Source organism: Salvia miltiorrhiza, chromosome 8 (genome assembly GCF_028751815.1).
Source record: "Salvia miltiorrhiza cultivar Shanhuang (shh) chromosome 8, IMPLAD_Smil_shh, whole genome shotgun sequence".
Lineage (NCBI taxonomy): Eukaryota > Viridiplantae > Streptophyta > Magnoliopsida > Lamiales > Lamiaceae > Salvia > Salvia miltiorrhiza.
In genome coordinates, this window is record NC_080394.1 from 54,004,870 (window position 1) to 54,022,541 (window position 17,672).

Genomic DNA, 17,672 nt, shown 5'->3' on the forward strand with positions numbered 1-17,672 from the left:
ATGCAAACCAAACACTTGATTAAGGTGGATTATTTTATCAATCATATCTTATCAATCAAACCGAACGCCTCCTACAAAGACAATGCTTCCTCTCTTAGGAAGAAAGAGCCCGACGGCCCTCCATGGGCCAGCAACGCCAGCTTCACCGGAGCTTCGGCACCTTCGACTTCACTCAATGGACCATGATTGCAGGTAATATCTGTTCTAGCAAAACCAGGACACACAGAATTGATGCAGAAACACGGGTATTTCTTCGCTGCAAGCCAAGTATACGCGTTGAGAGCTTCCTTCGACACTTTGTAGGCTGCAAAGTGAGGAGGCCATTGATTCTCTTCCAGTTTCCCCTCTTTGAAGTTGCTGAGAAATTGTTGCACAACTTCTTCCACTCTCTCTTCTGTTAGGCTGTCTTTGCTGCTAAACACTCCTTTTGCCCATTCATTTGTTTGAAACTGATCAAGATATATAATATTAATCAATCATCAATCAGAAGCACCATTTATAGCAATCACTGAGTGAGAAGATTTACCACTAAACTTCCTAATGTGGAGGAGACATTGACAATTGTTGGTGAATGAGAGAGCTGCAGCAGAGGAATGAGGGCTTCTGTTACTCTCTTTGCACCATAGTAGTTTGTCTCTATGCATTCTTCTGCACCCTTCAATGTCTCCACAAACTTCCCATTTCCTTTCGGGTGAAATACTTTTGACTGCAATGCATGTTGATAATAAATCTGAATGATTAATCTTTCTAATCATACTACTTCCATCATATTGAAATTCAATAACAACTAATCACTGCAAAGAAATAAATAGTATTTTTTTACCGAGAAAAATCTGTCTCTCGGTAATTATCGAGTGGTTCGCGAGAGTTCATAATTATAAATATAATTTTAAAAAAATAATTGAACATATTTGAGCTGAATATTGGAAACGTGAAAAATAATGAATTCAGAATAAAAAAAATTAATATCGTGAAAATTCCAAAAAAAATAGAAAAATAGAATTATTAAAAAAAAAGATGAGAGAAGAGAGATATTTTTTTTAAAAAAATATCTTTAAATAAATATAACTTTTATTTTTAAATCATATATTCATATAAAATGTATCAAATTAAAGCTCTAATCGTGATCTTTAATTTGACATGCATATTAAATATTTTATAATTAGTTGAATTTCACTATTTTAGAAATAAATAAAACAAAAAAAATAAGAAGATAAAGAAAAAGAAAATACAGTAAAAGAAAAATATGGAATGAGATTTAGTCTACCACATTTTATGCCTCACTTTATGTCCCACTTTCAATTCTGTTTAATTTTTATATATATTTTCGTCAATTTCAATTTTATATGCTTTAGTTTAATTTTGTGATTATTAACTAGGGTTTATTCCATCAATCTAGGGTATATAATTATTTTTTATCATTTAATTTCACTTTTATTAGCTAATAATAGGTTGATAAATTCAAAGTGATAGTATATACTTTTTAAAAAAATTAATTTTTTGAAATAAAAATTAAATATAATTCATAGTATTATAATAAATTTTATTTTTATAAAAAATATTTTTAAAATAATAGATATAAGCATGGGACACAGTGACACACATAAAATTGTGGGACACTGAGTCTCATCCCGAAAAATATATAGTTTACAAATAAACCTTCAATTTTATTATAACTATAAATATAAGGGTTATTTCCTATTTATCGACGGTAATTTTCATAGTTAAAAAGTTAATTTTTTGAAGTGTAATTAATCCTGCATGCAGCCCTAAATTTGGAACTGCTGATTTCTATTGCATTAATTGTAGGTGACATAGGTTTTTTTTTTTTTTAGGCGTACATAGTTAATTTTTCAAGTTAATGTGTGCTTCATGAATATAAATTTGTACATTAATGGAAACAGACCTTTCCATTAGCAAACAGTATCTTGAAATCTTCGTTGACATACTCTTCAAACACAGAATCATCTCCCTCCACATCTAATCCAATAATTCCTGCATTATTCACCTGCATAAAATCACAATTCTTTTTATTACTCCCTCCGTCCCTGAAATAAGTTTTTCTTTGGAGACGACACGAGTTTTAAGAAAATATTGTAAAGTGTATTAATAGTGGAGAAAAAGTATTATAATTATTATTAAAAGTTGTGAAAAGCTTGGGAGTGTTTTTTTTTCAGCCAAAAAGAAAAAAGAGGAACTTATTTGGGGGACGCCCCAAAAAGGAAAATAAGGAACTTATTTCAGAGACGGAGGGAGAATTTTTTTTTTTTCAGCCAAAAAACAAAATCAAGAATCAAGAATTTCTTTCCATTTAGTTGGATTTTGGTACCAGAATGTCAAGCTTTCCGAATCTCGATTTGATGAACTCAAAAACAGCAGCAACGCTAGCAGGATCGACAACATCTAGTTGATGAAAAACCACATTTTTATCGAATTGTTTGAGCTTTTGTTGAGCTTCAATGCCTCTCTTTTCATCCCTTGATCCTAAAATCACAACCATTCCTTTTGATGCTAACTGCTTGCAGATTTGGAATCCGATTCCTTTGTTTGCTCCCGTCACCAAAGCATACCTAAACCAAGAAAATAGCAAATAAATACATAAAAATATGTAAATTAAGGGCGTGTTTGATATTGGCTAATACATTATATTAGCTAATTTAGTACAGATCAATCTAGTGTTTGGTATTATTTAGTAATAATGCGGATGATCCGGTTTAATCCCACGACCCAGTATTATTAATCCAGATTTCTTAGGATTAATAATACCACCTCCACCCTAGGATTAACTTAAACCAGAATATTCTATATTTAGCCATGATAGCAAACACCAACTCAGTATTAATAATCTGTCATTATCCATGCTAAATATCTTGGTTACAAATTATCCTACATAATCCTTTACTGAAAACCAAACGAGCCCTAAGGTGCTTAACTTGAACATGTATATGTATGTTTATTTCCATATATTGAACTAAATCTTTAATTATTACCTCTGTGTTGCATTTGCCATTGTGTTGTGTTGCTTTTTTTTTCCTGTATGAAAGGAGACTTGTAAAAGAAAATTTGTTGTTTCAAACACGTTTTGGTATAGCTTTTATAGATAAGTTTGATGTTGTGATTTCGAGCTTAATTAGCCATAAATTTAATTCATGATATTTGTATCTTATGCATAAATTCTTGGAGGAAATAGTTTCACTGATTGTGACTATACATTCGAAGAGTACTACCACAAATACATTATTGGACCTACACTTATGTGATGCACATTGATTCATCGTACGTAACGTAATGGGGATAAATATGCATCACATGTTGGAGATAATTTATTTTCGAGTCTAAATTAAATAATTGGCGCTTGCCAGGTTGAAATATATATAATCAGAAAGCGTGAGATCATCTCCTAAAAAATGAAATGTGATATATTCTTTGTGAATGTTAAATAAGACAATTGTTCTATACTCTTCGTGGACGAAGGGAATAATATTTTATACTTTATTTGTTTCACTTAAGTATGACTTTCTACTTTTAGACACGATTATGTATTAAGAAAAAAAAAATTAAATGATAAAAGTAATAGATGAAGGTGAAGCCCATGACTTTTTTGAGAGACAGTAGTTTCGATTTTGGAATAAGTCATTATTAATAGGAAAGACGAAAAAAAAAAAAGGAGCCATTATTAATGGGATGAACATAGTAAATAATTACATAATGACTTATTAATAACTTTCTATATAAAATAAATAGCAATACATGATTTAAAAAATTGTGTTTTTAGTTCAATGTTTATACTTCAATTTAAAGATAGGGGGCACTTCTGTCCTTAATTCCTTAACTTGAGATCCAATCATCCAATGTACCACATTAATTTAGTATTCTAATGTGTATCCCACTTTTAATTTTTATTTATTTTCTTTTATCTTTCTTTCTCCAATTTTAGTTTATACTCTTTATGTCTCACTCTAATATGCTCACTTCTTTTGAACACAGAATATTAAGAAACTTACTTTTAAGAGGAAAGTAATGTGGTTCACACCAATTGAGTACATTTTTTTTACTCAAAATGAAAAATGAGCCTATTCTAGTGGGACGTCCCTAAAAAGAAAACGAGTCTATTAAAGGAAAACGGATGAAGTATGATTTAATTTAATTATTTAATTATTAGTAGAATTTATTTCAGCAAATTAAAGTATATAATTATTTTTTATATCATTTAATCTCACTTTTAACAGTTAATAATTCATTAGAGCTTCCACAGTGGTTGAATAAGCTCCTTACTCAATAGAGTGAGGGACCACTTATGAGTAAGGAGCCCACAATGGGATGACTCATTCTTTTTAGTTTTGATTTTTGTATTTTTCATTTAACTTTAATTGCACAAATTTAAATAACACAATTTACTTCAAATTAAAATTGCATTAATTTTAAAAACCTACAAATTACATAAAACTTAAAAATTTAAAAACATAGCCTAAATTGAAGTAGTCGTGCATAAGATGTAGATGCAAACAAAAATTTAATTAATTTAACAAAATTTGAACTAATTTTTTTTAACGAAATTTAGTGCTTAATTGCAAACAGAAGGTGAAAGCAGTGCACTAAATTAATTTCGTTAAATTGCATTCAGGTCATAACATATTCACCTTTTGATTTCGTTAAATTAATTTCGTTAAAAATTCGATTTTTTTTTTCTTTTAAATTAGAGCGTACATTGTACGCGCTCCACAAAAGGGAGAATGAGCCATACTCGAAAAATCGAGTAATACTCGAGTCTATGCCAACCCACAGTGGCTTACTCGATGGATGGCTTACTCGAGTAAGGCCCATCAAGTAAGTCACTGTAGATGCTCTTAGGTTAAAATTCAAAATAAGGGTATATAACTTTTTAGAATTCAATTTTTTGAAATAAATTAAGTATAATTCAAAATATTAATAATTTTTATCTTATAAATTTTTTTATTAAAATAACAGATATAAGAGTGGAACATATTAATAGAGGGACACAAATTAACAAAATTATGGGACACTGAATCCCCCTTCTACATGTGTTCCATTCATTGTGTAAGCTTTGAATCCATGATCAAGAAACAATAACACATCTATGTTGATCATCTCATCTTAAAAATTTATGCATTCCCCTCAACAATGGTTGATGAAGCAGAGAGATATATATCTTCACAAATTATAACTTCACTCATTCCTCAAAAGAGGAGATTTCCTTCTTCACAAAGAAGAAGCCAGAAGGGCCATCATCCGGCAGCAATGCAGCCATCACTGCACATTCTGCACCTTCTTCCACTGTCAACACCCCCGTGCCGTAGTTGAGATCCGTTCTCACGTATCCCGGGCACACGCTATTAATCCGAATCCCGGGTTCCTTCTTGGCAAGAAGCCTGGTGTAGGCATTCATGGCTGCTTTAGAGACTGTGTATGCTGCAAGTAGCTGAGGCCATTCTTTCCCTTCTAAACAACCCTCATCCATGTCTCTCAGAAACTCATTCACCACCTCATCTATTCTCTCCTCTGTCAGATTTCCGACGTCCCTGAGAACCCCTTTCGCCCATTCGTTGCCTACGTACTGAACCATCATAAGCAACAAGCAACAAACAACAAACAAATCAAGACCATGAACATTTCATAGAGCCTTTGATTTGGTTTGATATAGGTTAAGCCCATGTTTGGTTGGGTATTTTTAGAGGTTGGATATGGATTCAATTAATTGAATTCATTACTTGTTGTTTGGTTTGGGTAATGAGTTAACCAATACCCTTACCTGAGGGTAATCCAAACCCCTTAAAATAGAGGGGAAACAAAAGAAATGGAATCACTTACTGTTGAATAGTTATTTTTATCATTCCTCTCTTTTATTTGATTCCATTCCCTTTTCATTCCTCTACTTGAACCAAACGAGCACTAAATGAGTACCTTAAGCTTCCCAGATGCAGATGACACATTCACAATTGTTGGTGAAGCAGAGAGATGGAGTGAGGGAAGCAGTGCTTCGGTTGTAAGCTTAGCACCGTAATAGTTTGTTTGCAAACATGATAACGCTAACTCGTAGCTCTCACTCAACAACTCTCTCCAGTTTATTTTAGCCTCTGCATCTGCAGTCTGTTTTCACAAATGGCTTCCAAAAATCATCTAAAAGAAGTTCCAATTTCACAGTGAATCAAAAGTTGGTCGTTAGGGACGACGGACTTACACCACCGGCAGCTGCAGAAGAAGCTCTGAAAGCGTCGTGGTCGAGCAGGGTTCCACCGATCCCGGCATTGTTAATCTGCAAAGCATTGTTAAACACTTGAGAAGTGTTTGGCAAAATAAGAGCCTAAACAGCTTATATAAGTTGTGAAAATAAGTTTCTAAATTCCAACTTATTTTTCCAATCTTATATGTGATGTGCTAATGCTATCACCATATTCATCCTACTACTGCTAAAATTCAAATTCAAATTCAAAGGAGAAAGGTAGTTATACTATTAAACTTGAACCAAAAAAGGCAACAAATATATTTGATTCGTAAACGACAAACAGAGTAAAATTTGATCAAAATGTGGGCATTCAAACGAGAAATTGAAAATATTGAGTTCGAATTGAAGTTTGAGATCCTACCAATATATCAAGCTTCCCGACGTTGGATCGAATGAATTGAGCGAAAGAAGCAATGCTTGCTTGATCGGTAACATCAAGCTGATGAAAGATGACAAAATCGGAAAGGCCGAAGGCTTTGAGTTTCTCAAGAGCTTCGAGCCCTCTCTTCTCGTCTCTGGCGGTCACCACAACCGTCACGCCTTTCGACGCCAACTGCCTACAAATCTCGAATCCGATCCCTTTGTTTGATCCTGTGACCACCGCATACCTGCGCCAGAGAGAGAGAGAGAGAGTAGAGGATTTTGAGATGGTGATGAAAGAGATGAATGGGGGAGAATTATTAGAAGTGAAGTTACTTGGTTTTTGTTTCCGCCATGGATGAGAGATGTTGTGCAACGTTGACTTCAATCTTCCCGAGGGGGCGGGGGGTGTTTATTTAAACTTCTCAATTTTAGTAATTTTTAGATGCTAATAACTAATAAGGCTTGCTTTAATGGCAAAATTGAGGCACCCAAATATGGGTTCAATCCCGTTTGGTGGCGATATTTTTCTATTGTTGTGTGGTGTTGAGGTCCAGCCTGCGTACGGGTTGCTTTGTAACTTCAAAAAATAAATCTAATTTAGAATCTTATAAATAGTATTTCAACCCATCCTAATGCCATGTTGGGACGTACATATTTGTATAATTAAAAAAATACTTTATTAATGACTGATTTTTCTTTTTCGTTTGTCCCATTGATAATGGTATGTTCCAAAAAGTTTATTTTTCTCGCAAAAAGTTGTGAGCTCCACCACTTTCTAAAGAATGAAAATAAAAGAGATATCAATATAAAATTACAGAGAGCGAAGCATTGTAGCATCTCATAAAAAAATATTCATACATTTAATATATTTAAAAGAATATATTTATCAACAAAATTTAGAAAATGAAACAATAAACATTAATAAATTTATAACTAGATAAGTTATAGGATTATAGCTGATGAGATTATTTAATAGTAATATAATACTCCCTCCGTCCCATTAATAAAGACCTAGGTCTTTTGGGCACGGAGATTAAGGAAAGGTAGATTAGTTGTTAAAGTATTGTGGCCCACCACTATTAGTGTAGTTAATTAATGTCTTTATTAAACCTCAACTCTCTCTCTCTCATCTGCTCCGACCACCGCCAAACACCAGCGCCGCCGCCGCCGTCGACCATGACCGTCGATTCCCTCTGCTATGCCGCTGAAAATCGAACCCATAAACAATTGCAAATAGAGGATTGCAGAAACTGATTCAAAAATAGAGGATTGCAGAAACTGATTCAAAAATTGAAAAATCGAACCCAGAAACAATTGCAAATCGAACCCAGAAACAATTGCAAATCAAACCAAGAGATAATCGAACCCACAAACAATAGCAGTGACGCCGGCCACGGACGTTGGCGAAGGAGGGAGGCGGTGGCAGAATTAGGGCGAGGAGATGGGTGGCGGCTGTCGAACCCAAGAGATAATTGAACCCAAAATCAAACCAGAATTGGGGCGAGGAGATGGGTGGCGGCTGTCGAACCCAGAATTGGCAGAATTGCAAATCAAACCAAGAGATAATCGAACCCAAAATCGAACGCTTGCAAACCCTAGCCCCTAGCCCCCAGCTCTGCCGCCCTGCAAACCCTAGCCACTAGAACCAGATCTGTCGGAGAAGAGAAGAGAATGGGTGACGGCTGTTCGGTCGGAGAAGGCGGCGGCGGCAAACACAGAGGTCGAGAGAGAGATGAGCAAGAGAGACGAGGGAGAACCGAGAGGGGAAGAGAGAGGAGTCGGACAGAGAGAGATGCGAGGGGAAGAAGGAAGGCGGTCGCGGCGCGGCCCCAGAGCCGCCGTTGGCTGGAGAAGGAGAAGCAGGCGGCGGCGGAGAAAGAGAAGAGAGGGGGAGGGGCGCCGCGCTGTTCGGCGGGGCTAGGGCTAGGTCTCGGCCCTCTGCCCCCGTCAGTGGTCGGAGAGGCGAGGGGTGCTCGGCGGTGGTCGGAGGCTCGCCGGAGAAGCTGGATTGAGAAAGAGAGAGAGACGAGAGAGTGAGAGAGGCGGAGAGGCGGATTGAGAAAGAGAGAGACGAGAGAGTGAGAGAGGCGGTGAGAGAGTTTGATTAATTAGTGTATCTTATGCCCTAATTATTTCCTTTTTTGGAAATGTGTCTTTATTATTGGGACAGCCCAAAAAGGAAAGTGTGTCTTCATTAGTGGGACGGAGGGAGTAATTACAAAATGACTAACAAAACATTAATATTTGTTTCTCACTATTATATGTTGGAGTAGCATGTATAAATATACAAAACTCCCTCCGCTTGTAAAAATATACGACGATGTAAGTGACACAGATTTTAAAAATTATTAGATGACTGTATGATGGAAATAATGAATCTCACTTTATATAGTGTTATGTTACTTAAACAAAAAATAATGGTGGGTCGGGATGGTTTCTTTTTTTTTTGTAAATAAGTATGAAAAATAAAGTGATATGGCAGAATAGTGTTCAAAAATGGAAAGTGAATACTTTCATGTGACAAGTCAAAATGGCAAAATGTGCATGCTTTTCGAAAACGAAGAAAGTAATAAAACTCTAAATTGGTAAATAGTTGTTCTATCTTTTCTTGATATATAATCATAAACAAACATATTAACTATCAATACAATAATGAATGAATAAGAATATTATTGTATAATACTTCCTCCGTCCCGGCTTTTGGTATCCAGTTGAGAACGGCACGGGTTTTAATAAAGTGATTGATATGTTGTGAGTAGAATAAGGGTCCCACATTTTATGTGAGAGTTAAAATAATTAAAGTGGAGTAAGGGCCCCACTTACTTTTACCAAAAATAGAAATAGAAATGGATACTAAAATGTGGGACGGTCAAAAAAGGAAAGTTGGATACTAAAAGCTGGGACGGAGGGAGTGATTAAGTGAAAACTCATTGTTAGTCTAATGAATTCAGCTGTCAGGAACAAAAGTATGTGTTATGGGACAATACGGATACTAGTTGAGAAACAAGAACCTATTGGAACGTGTGTTGTTTTTACATACATGCCTCCCTCCATCTAATTGCTTATCTCTCTAAGACAACTTAATACCAGTCTTAAAGACAATTCTCTTACAATGGCCTGCAGAAGTTTCCACAGTTCTGCACAAATAATCAGCTTAAGAAAAATGAAAAGGAAAAGGAACTGTATCACTTTTCGTGCACAAGAGGGGTGTAAACAGGGAACCACATGTTGTCCTTCACATACTTGATTATTTGTTCCTGCATCTCACATAAATTACATCCACGTTAGATATTGCTCCCAGCCTTCTTTTATATATATAAATTACACAAGTAAATAAATAAATTTAAAGACCGCACGACAATGAACTCCAACCCACGATCTCAGACCTAAGGCATTAAAAATAAGTTGAAATGTGCGTGTGTTGGTCTAACGGTAGGTGGTTAATGCCCAAGGTCTAGCTAGTTCTAGCACTGGTGCCCACTTAGTCACTTACTATAGATACTAGAATTACGAGGGTGCTTATTTCAAAGAGCTTATAAGTTCCGACAACTTAGAAGATGTTTCAAGAACTAATAAAATGTAGTTTTTCAAGATTTATAAGTTGTCAAAATATTTGGATAATTAAATTCAAAAAAAAATGTTTGGATAATTGAGCTTTATAAGCTAAAACCGAGAACTTCAAAGAGTATATGATGAGAATAACACACTATGGTCAAATAATATTTGTAAAATACTTGTTGCATATAAGAATATGAAGAAATAAATTGAGTAGAAGAACTTATTTTCTAGAGAACTTACAAACTCTTGAAGCTTATTTCTATAACTTATATATACTGTTTTGAAATTTATTTTGTCAAAACACTTGGCTTCTAAATCAGTAATCATGTCTAGTCTAAAGATGAGAAGTTATACTTTAGTTCACAGAGGAATACTCAGAAGAGGAAAGTAGGAGGGAGTTGAGAAAATAGTATAGATTGAATCAAGAAAAATATGCAGCTGAAATTTGGCTCCTTCACCCCACATACCTTTGACATGTGTTTCAATTCTTTGGGGCCCACCTCGCCGCGTCCATCAGCCACACCTTGAGCAACTGCTGCCCTCACAACTGCAGCTCCAACCTCTGCCGTAATATCCCGTATACTGACCATACAAAACTATAAATTCTCAGCAACAGTTGTGAAAGGAAACACCGGTAAATATGCATAGAATATAGCATCATAGAATAATTTGAATAAATATAACGATGATTCCTTCTCAATGAGAGGAACTTGATACACTTATGTACCTATCAATGGATGGATACAGGATGCCCATCCGAATTTCTTCGTCTGTGATATATGAAGCAAGGCTGCAAGAAACAACCTCGATTAAAATATTTGGCTGAAGACAGTATCCCATTTATTCTGATTAAGCATTGTGATTATGCAATCATTTTATAAGAAAAAGATCAAGCCCAGCCAAGTTCCTAATCTTACCACTCTGCAGCTGCTTGCAGCATATCGTCAGTTATTATACGAGCGCCACAGAGAAGACTTCCCAAGCCAATTCTAGATAAGCAGAAACACAAAGTTAGAAATCAGAAACTCATAAACAGTAAAAGACGAGGTGTATTTCCTGACACGGTGATAGGAATAACATACCCAGGGAAGAGGTACATGTTATTTGCTTGATTCACATGCCCTGTCTTCCCATTCCCTGCAAAAAGTGGAATGAATTGGCATTAATCACAATATGATTAAATAGTGATTATTATTATGAGCCCGTCATACTCCACCCTGAAAGACATTAGAAAGAAACTAATGCAACAAACTATCAAAGGGGTTGAGGAACTAGCTCAAAGTTTTTAAGTACATTTCAAAAGTAAATACCTAGATCAACATTATCGAAAGGGCTTCCACTAGCAAAGACAATATTTTCGCCAGCATGTTTGAAAGCCTCCTCAGCAGTGCATTCAGCTGTGTCATAAAGCAAATACAATCATTCATCTCTTCATGCCCATGCAGATATTAGTATAGAAAAGATTTAAAGTAGCAAACACTAACCATTTGTTGTAGGATTGGACATTGCAAAAATAGCAGGTTTAATGGAGTCTGATTCTTTCATGGCCCTTAGAATCTGATTACAAGATCAGCAAATAAACAAAGAATCCAATTATTTTCTAGAACATTCAAATAGCCAGTAAAGACAACATACAGCAGACTGCAGGAAAGGAATATCTATTGAATTAACTTTGTTAAGGATAGATTCAATCCTTTGGAACGAAAAAACATTAAAAACGCATGCAGCACACAAGGTTAGACGCATAGATTGGGAAATATTAAAGCAGAAAATGAGTCAGCATTGGGAGGCCGGAATATAGCACATGTTAAAAAAGTTAAATGGCTTCAAATGAAGGATGCTCGTATGAAGCCAAAATGATACCATGGATTAATGTGATCTGAGTGTAACAGAAGGGTTTATGACCTGTAATGCTTACTTTACATGTTTTCTTGGAACCAAACAGCAGATGCATTATCATCTCAGATCATTTCGTCAAAGAATGATCGACCAACTGGTCTCTTGAGGAGAACACTGAAGTCGCATTTCAGAGACAGGTAAAAACACACACTCGCAACATAAACAATCTAAGGTGCATGAGACACATAGGTAGAGAGTTCTAGGAATAGAGAATCAACCTCTTCACTAAAGACGCCACCAACTCCAGATAAACCAAGAAGCACATGTGGCTTAACCTTTTTAATCTGCACCATCATTAGAATGCTGCAATTATAATCTAGATGCAACAAATTTTCGCCGGTGAAAGGTAAAATGAATAAAGAGTAGTTATTCTGGCTACTAGCTTTAACATGCCATCAGTTCCTCTCTAAACGATATAAAGGTTAGAGAATTTTCAGAAAAGACTTACCACTTCAAGCAGACTGGAACCCTCGCGAAGTCCAAGCTCTTCAGTCTCGCTTTGAGATTTAGCAAATGGGGCAGCTGCAGGATCAATGCATTTTCTCTCTTTTGTCATGAGACCCTGCAAATATACAGAATGAAAATTATAAAAAGAAAAAAAGAAACCATTTAGACAAGACTTCACATAAAGAAATTCACTCTCCCCTCTTTCTTTGTGTTGACAATTTCCCTAACCAGTAACCACTACTTTACCAGTCAATTTTAAAACATAAATATTAAATATCAACTGTCATCCCCAAGACATCTGAACTTATATTTTCATAGTGCCAATAACAACAACTCAATCATGTCTTAAAGATCTGAGTCAATACATCTTTGTCAAGAAGGAAAAAATGAGGATCTGCATCTGGTCCGGCCATTCTAGAAACAGCCTGTAATGCCATCTTAAGAACACCAAGCCCTGCACTGCAATATCGAGTTTGGAATAAGATATAAAGCAAAACCTGCCAACAGACCATATAGTTTCCGGAACATTGTTTGTAGACAGACAGACATATGATCTATTAAACCAAAGACCATAAGCTACCTTCCAGCCCCAACCACAACAATTTTTTGGTCTGCAAAATCTGTCAAAGGTCGTCCTTGTGCCCTAACTGAACCAAGTAGCCCAGCCAAAGCAACACCAGCTGTTCCCTGTACTTTTTGAAGCCAGGCATAAGAACATCAGTTCAAGCTTCACTTTAAGGAACATCTTCTTTAACATACTGTTCTTGTGGTTGAATAAAGTGGATCTGGTTGCAGTTTACCTGTACATCGTCATTGAACATGCAAAACCTCTTGCGGTAACGTTCTAGTGTCTCAAAAGCCCACTTAAATTGAAAATCCTCAAACTGTGAAGGTAGTTCCAATGAAAAATTGTAAGTATGCATTTAACCAGAATATATTTGCAACAAATGTTTCAGAATAAAAGGACCTGCACAATAGCCTTTGGCCAACGTGCATGAACAGCTTCCATGAACTCATCAACAATCGCCAAATATTCATCTCCTTCCAGTCTATGTTGTCTGAGTCCTAAATCTGTCAAATATCTTCAGGTAAACTAAAATGAAACTCTAGGTATTACAAAATTTTGATTTGTCTTGACGCCTGTTTTCTAAAAATGAGTTAATCACTTGGAAGCATAGTAAGGAAATCAGATTTAGAGATGGAGCAAATTGAAGAAAAAAAAATCACTCCCGACCAAAAAAAGGAAAATCATATACGTAAATGAAATTAGAAGATATATATGTAGGCTTAAAATAAGTCAACTCACAAAGTCTGTCTTCAAGTAGCTTCTCATTGTTTGTGCCCACATCAAGCATAACAGGCAATATCTGAACCACAAATATAAATAAGAAATCATGTAAGATTACAAATAACAGAAGATGCAACAAACAGAGTTAAAAAATCTTGTCCACAAAAATCATCTAGCATGTTGTGAATGATATCATTTTTTTGTTTATTAAGTATATGCTGACTTCTGCAACATGAACAAAACAAGTATAGCTAAAAGGTACCTGCAAATTCACTAATGCATAAGCAGGTAGACACAAACAATAACATATATAGATGCTCGTTAAGGGTTTTGTGTCTCTTGAGTACGTAATGATTACTTGATGTAAACTAAACATTGTGATTTGGCACAGCCACTGGCTATGTATGTGAACACTAAGTATTCTGTCATTCATTTACATATGGAAAGTTGGAAACAAGAAGCACGTTGGACATACTTTTTGTGGGTTGATACCAGCAGCGGCAACATACATGTCAAGTTTCCCAATTGGAATACCTATTCCCTGAACTCCGAGATCACCAAGACCAAGAATACGACTACCATCTGTCAGCACAATCATATCAACCTGCATAAAAATCATGTTAAATCTACTCTATACTGACACAATAACACAAGCAAGATTACATCTAAGTTTGGCATGATACCTGCGGCGCAGGCCAATTATAGATCATCGACATCATCTCCCCCTTATCTTTGGCACTGAAATACATTCCACGTGGACGCCGAAACAACCCTGAATAGTTTTGACATACCAGTCCTACTGTAGGAGTATATATAGTCGGAGCAAAGTTCTTGATGTTGTCAATCAGTACCTGCAAGGTAGAATGAAGATCAGCCAGTTAATTATTAACCATACTTATATCATTCTTGGAAGCTGTGGATGAGCAAGTAAACTTACTCGGTAGTATAATGTTTCATTTCTGTCATGGAGTCTGTTCAAAATTCTCCATTTTGCAAGGGAAACGACATTATCTGGTTGACCTTGGGTATTTCTTTCCAGGGATCTATATGATTCCACTAATAATACCAAAAAGAACAAAAGAAAAGTTTCAAAAGTCAAAACCTATGAAATCGGAAGCAAAAGTGCAAAACTAACCAGAGATTACGTGGAAAATCCAATCACCCCAAACTTCATACATTAAACAGATAACACCTATACAGATTCAACTTATGGACCAGAAAACTAATTAAATTGAGCTACTAGATTGGTAAAAGCCTATTCCCGAAGTGATTATTTATCCCAAACTATATGGTTGGAATGGGTAATGCATATGTAAATATCATAATAGTAATACTTCTAATTCTTTTCAATCATGATAAATTTAGGGTTGAAGAAACATACTTACGCATAGAAACATACTTACGCATAAAAACAAAAGTTCAGGTCCTAATCTAAAAGAACAAAAACAACATCACTTAACCTTTCAATTAGAGGCATTGGTGGAGGCAACTGTAGTAACAGAAAATGAAAACGAAGAACAAGAAGTCCAAATGAATAAATATTTACCACTTCAACAGAGGCACAGTATTATCAAACTTACTGAAACGGTCATATTGCTGCTCAAATGATATCACTCGTGGTGGAAGCAGACCACGTAATCCCAGCCTATCTCTTTCCGTCAAAGGGAAACCTGTGTCCTGATTGTTTGACATTTTAACAATTATCATCTCTAGGAAAATGCTTCAGTTCAGATATGACTTCTTAATTTTCATTCTTTGCCTCATCGTAGGATATCACATCATCAGCATTATATGTTTGATTATGCTCCTAAAGCAGGAATATATGAACTCTTTCTACTCAAAGTCATGAAGAGACGTCTCAACTAACGTAGGTTTTTAGCAACTACCGCATCTTATTTGCCAATAACAGCAGAACTTAAATATATCACGAAACAATTGCTTATTTGTCCACTCTATATATTCCAGAATTCTTAAAAGTAGCTTACAATCTAAAAAATAAATCAAAAACCTTAGACCGCATTCATCCAATATTCCACAGAAAGACTCACAAAAACTCGAAAAGTTGAATCATAATCTAAAACAAGGAAAAAGGAATATACAAGACAAACAAACGAAACAGAGTAGATCTCAAATCAGCAAAACCTCTCTGAAAATACTGAAACAGCGCGCAAACATGCCAAATTAGTCCATGACCAATCGGATCAAATGACGTCAGCAACCGACGCTCAGTGACAGGAAAACAAAATACAAGCTAGAAGACAAAATGAAACGGATAAGACGAACCTTGTTAAACCAAGGATCGTGGAGAATATCAGCGCCGCGCTTGTGCACAATACACGGCCCCGGTATCGCCGTCGACATCCGCCGCCGCGACTGGCGGAGGCTCGACGCAGCAGATCGCGCCACTCTCCACATTCCTACGCTCCTGAAATCCAAAATCGGAGCAATTTAACGAAACTCCAAACGAACTGATTCTCCACGCCTCCACAAATCGCCAACAATGCGTGCTTGCAAACGTATATATACACAAACGACTCAGTCAACTCGTATCAGAATATCATGTGTATCCACACGCGCGGACAACGATATACATATACATACACATGTACGTAAATAGATATCAGAATTTTGGAATTTACCTTTTTTCTGGTAGAGAATGAGAAAGGAGATTGCGGAGGAAAGCTGAAGCCGGTGTTTGTTGAGAGTGAAGACTGAGACGCGAGCTAGACAGCATCTGCCCGAAGAAAACGGGCAGGAGTGAGAAGGAATGTGGTGTGCTTGACAAGGCGGGGCGAGAGCAGAAGGGTAGAACCGTCATTTTAGAGGGTCGTGGGCCCAAACGCGGCAGCCCGAATTCAATCGGAGGGCAGCACTTGGAAGCTTGGAACAAGTTGTGTGAGTGTGACAGACTCAGTTATTTTGGGGAAAAAATAGATTTTAGGTTTTTTCTTAAATACAAATATTAACAATATTATTTTGGACGAGTAAACAACATTACGTTGTGTCTATTTTATTTTTTTGGATTTTCAATAAATTTTTTGATTTTTCTCGTGACTTTTAAAATTAAAAAAATATATATATTTTATTTTATTTTAAAAGTATGAGATACCCCAAATAAAAACTGATTATAACGCTTTTGACTTAAATTTTTTGATATTTAAACGTGAAGGATTTTTAATTCATAGATACGTCGGCTTTATTATGCCACATTTATTATCCCTCACGCTTAGGTATCAAAAAATCTAAGTCAAAAGCCCTAATATCAGCATTATATTTGGGGTATTTCATATTCGTGGGAAAAATTAGAAGAAAAAAAATGAAAAAATGTTGTATTCCCTCTGTCCCGGTAGAATAGTCTTGTTTCTTTTGGTCACGGAAATTAAGAAACTTACAATTTGAGTGTAAAAGCATGTAAAGGTGTATGGGGTCACATTGTTTGAAGTGTAAAATCATTACCAAAAATAGAAACATGACTATTCTAGTGGGACGTCCCGAAAAGAAAAACATGACTATTAGAATGAGACGGATGGAGTATTTTTTTTTTCAAATTTCAAAAGCCATGGGAAAAATCATAATTTATTGAAAGTTAGTGTATTTTACTGCAAATATCCCTTTATTTTTCAATATATTTACATAATTTTCAAATCGAATGTAGCACTACTTCTGACCTATTACCGCATTATATAATATTACGAATTTTCACATTTTCATTTTTTTCGTCTTAAAATTTGTACCTCTCTCTTCTAAGAAGTTATTTGAGAGATGGATGAAGTATATATTTTTCATTATTTTTTATCGGGTTAAAGTGCATATAAACCCTTGAAGCGTAAGCTCTTATATCGTATTGCTCATCTTACTAACTGTGTGTGCAAC

General features: G+C 35.6%; 3 protein-coding genes across 4 annotated transcripts in view; all 3 read right to left on the bottom strand.

Moving 5' to 3' along the window:
- Positions 1-3,192, bottom strand: part of LOC130999144 ((-)-isopiperitenone reductase-like) — a 57,228-nt gene extending 54,036 nt beyond the window's left edge. Inside the window, exons 1-5 of one of the 2 annotated variants that reach the window (XM_057924645.1) lie at positions 2,991-3,192; positions 2,330-2,570; positions 1,907-2,008; positions 527-706; positions 16-449 (exon numbers count right to left, since the gene is read on the bottom strand). In XM_057924645.1, the coding sequence (XP_057780628.1) occupies positions 72-449; positions 527-706; positions 1,907-2,008; positions 2,330-2,570; positions 2,991-3,010 (921 nt within the window). In that variant the 5' untranslated portion in view covers positions 3,011-3,192 and the 3' untranslated portion in view covers positions 16-71. Of the gene's footprint in view, positions 1-15; positions 450-526; positions 707-1,906; positions 2,009-2,329; positions 2,571-2,990 lie in introns of those variants that run through there. The other variant, XM_057924646.1, reaches the window with a different exon arrangement.
- A 1,812-nt stretch (positions 3,193-5,004) lies between these two features.
- On the bottom strand, positions 5,005-7,049 carry LOC130999148 ((+)-neomenthol dehydrogenase-like). The gene is made up of 5 exons (XM_057924652.1): positions 6,941-7,049; positions 6,606-6,852; positions 6,200-6,274; positions 5,923-6,108; positions 5,005-5,575 (listed from the first exon to the last, which is right to left on the bottom strand). The coding sequence occupies exons 1-5, from the start codon at positions 6,958-6,960 to the stop codon at positions 5,192-5,194; spliced, it is 912 nt and encodes a 303-aa protein (XP_057780635.1). The 5' UTR covers positions 6,961-7,049; the 3' UTR covers positions 5,005-5,191.
- Positions 7,050-9,521: 2,472 nt separating this feature from the next.
- LOC130999140 (NAD-dependent malic enzyme 59 kDa isoform, mitochondrial) lies at positions 9,522-16,580 on the bottom strand. The gene is made up of 20 exons (XM_057924639.1): positions 16,438-16,580; positions 16,083-16,306; positions 15,380-15,476; positions 14,737-14,855; positions 14,483-14,650; positions 14,275-14,403; positions 13,818-13,878; positions 13,479-13,582; positions 13,312-13,395; positions 13,092-13,198; positions 12,877-12,970; positions 12,513-12,626; positions 12,283-12,348; positions 11,650-11,722; positions 11,476-11,562; positions 11,248-11,302; positions 11,083-11,154; positions 10,893-10,955; positions 10,633-10,747; positions 9,522-9,864 (listed from the first exon to the last, which is right to left on the bottom strand). The coding sequence occupies exons 2-20, from the start codon at positions 16,212-16,214 to the stop codon at positions 9,793-9,795; spliced, it is 1,812 nt and encodes a 603-aa protein (XP_057780622.1). The 5' UTR covers positions 16,215-16,306; positions 16,438-16,580; the 3' UTR covers positions 9,522-9,792.
- Between the last annotated feature and the right edge of the window lie 1,092 nt (positions 16,581-17,672).

Bases quoted from the DNA above. Each gene is read 5' to 3' on its own strand.
- LOC130999140 (XM_057924639.1), bottom strand. From the start codon at position 16,214: ATGTGGAGAGTGGCGCGATCTGCTGCGTCGAGCCTCCGCCAGTCGCGG. The intron at 13,199-13,311 runs GTAAACTGCAAC...CAAAAAGTACAG, and splicing joins TGTTCAATGACGATGTACAG to GGAACAGCTGGTGTTGCTTT. The intron at 11,723-12,282 runs GTTGATTCTCTA...TCTTGTAATCAG, and splicing joins GTGGCGTCTTTAGTGAAGAG to ATTCTAAGGGCCATGAAAGA.
- LOC130999148 (XM_057924652.1), bottom strand. From the start codon at position 6,960: ATGGCGGAAACAAAAACCAA. The intron at 6,853-6,940 runs GTAACTTCACTT...TCTCTGGCGCAG, and splicing joins ATGGCGGAAACAAAAACCAA to GTATGCGGTGGTCACAGGAT. The intron at 6,109-6,199 runs GTAAGTCCGTCG...TTGTGAAAACAG, and splicing joins CTTCTGCAGCTGCCGGTGGT to ACTGCAGATGCAGAGGCTAA.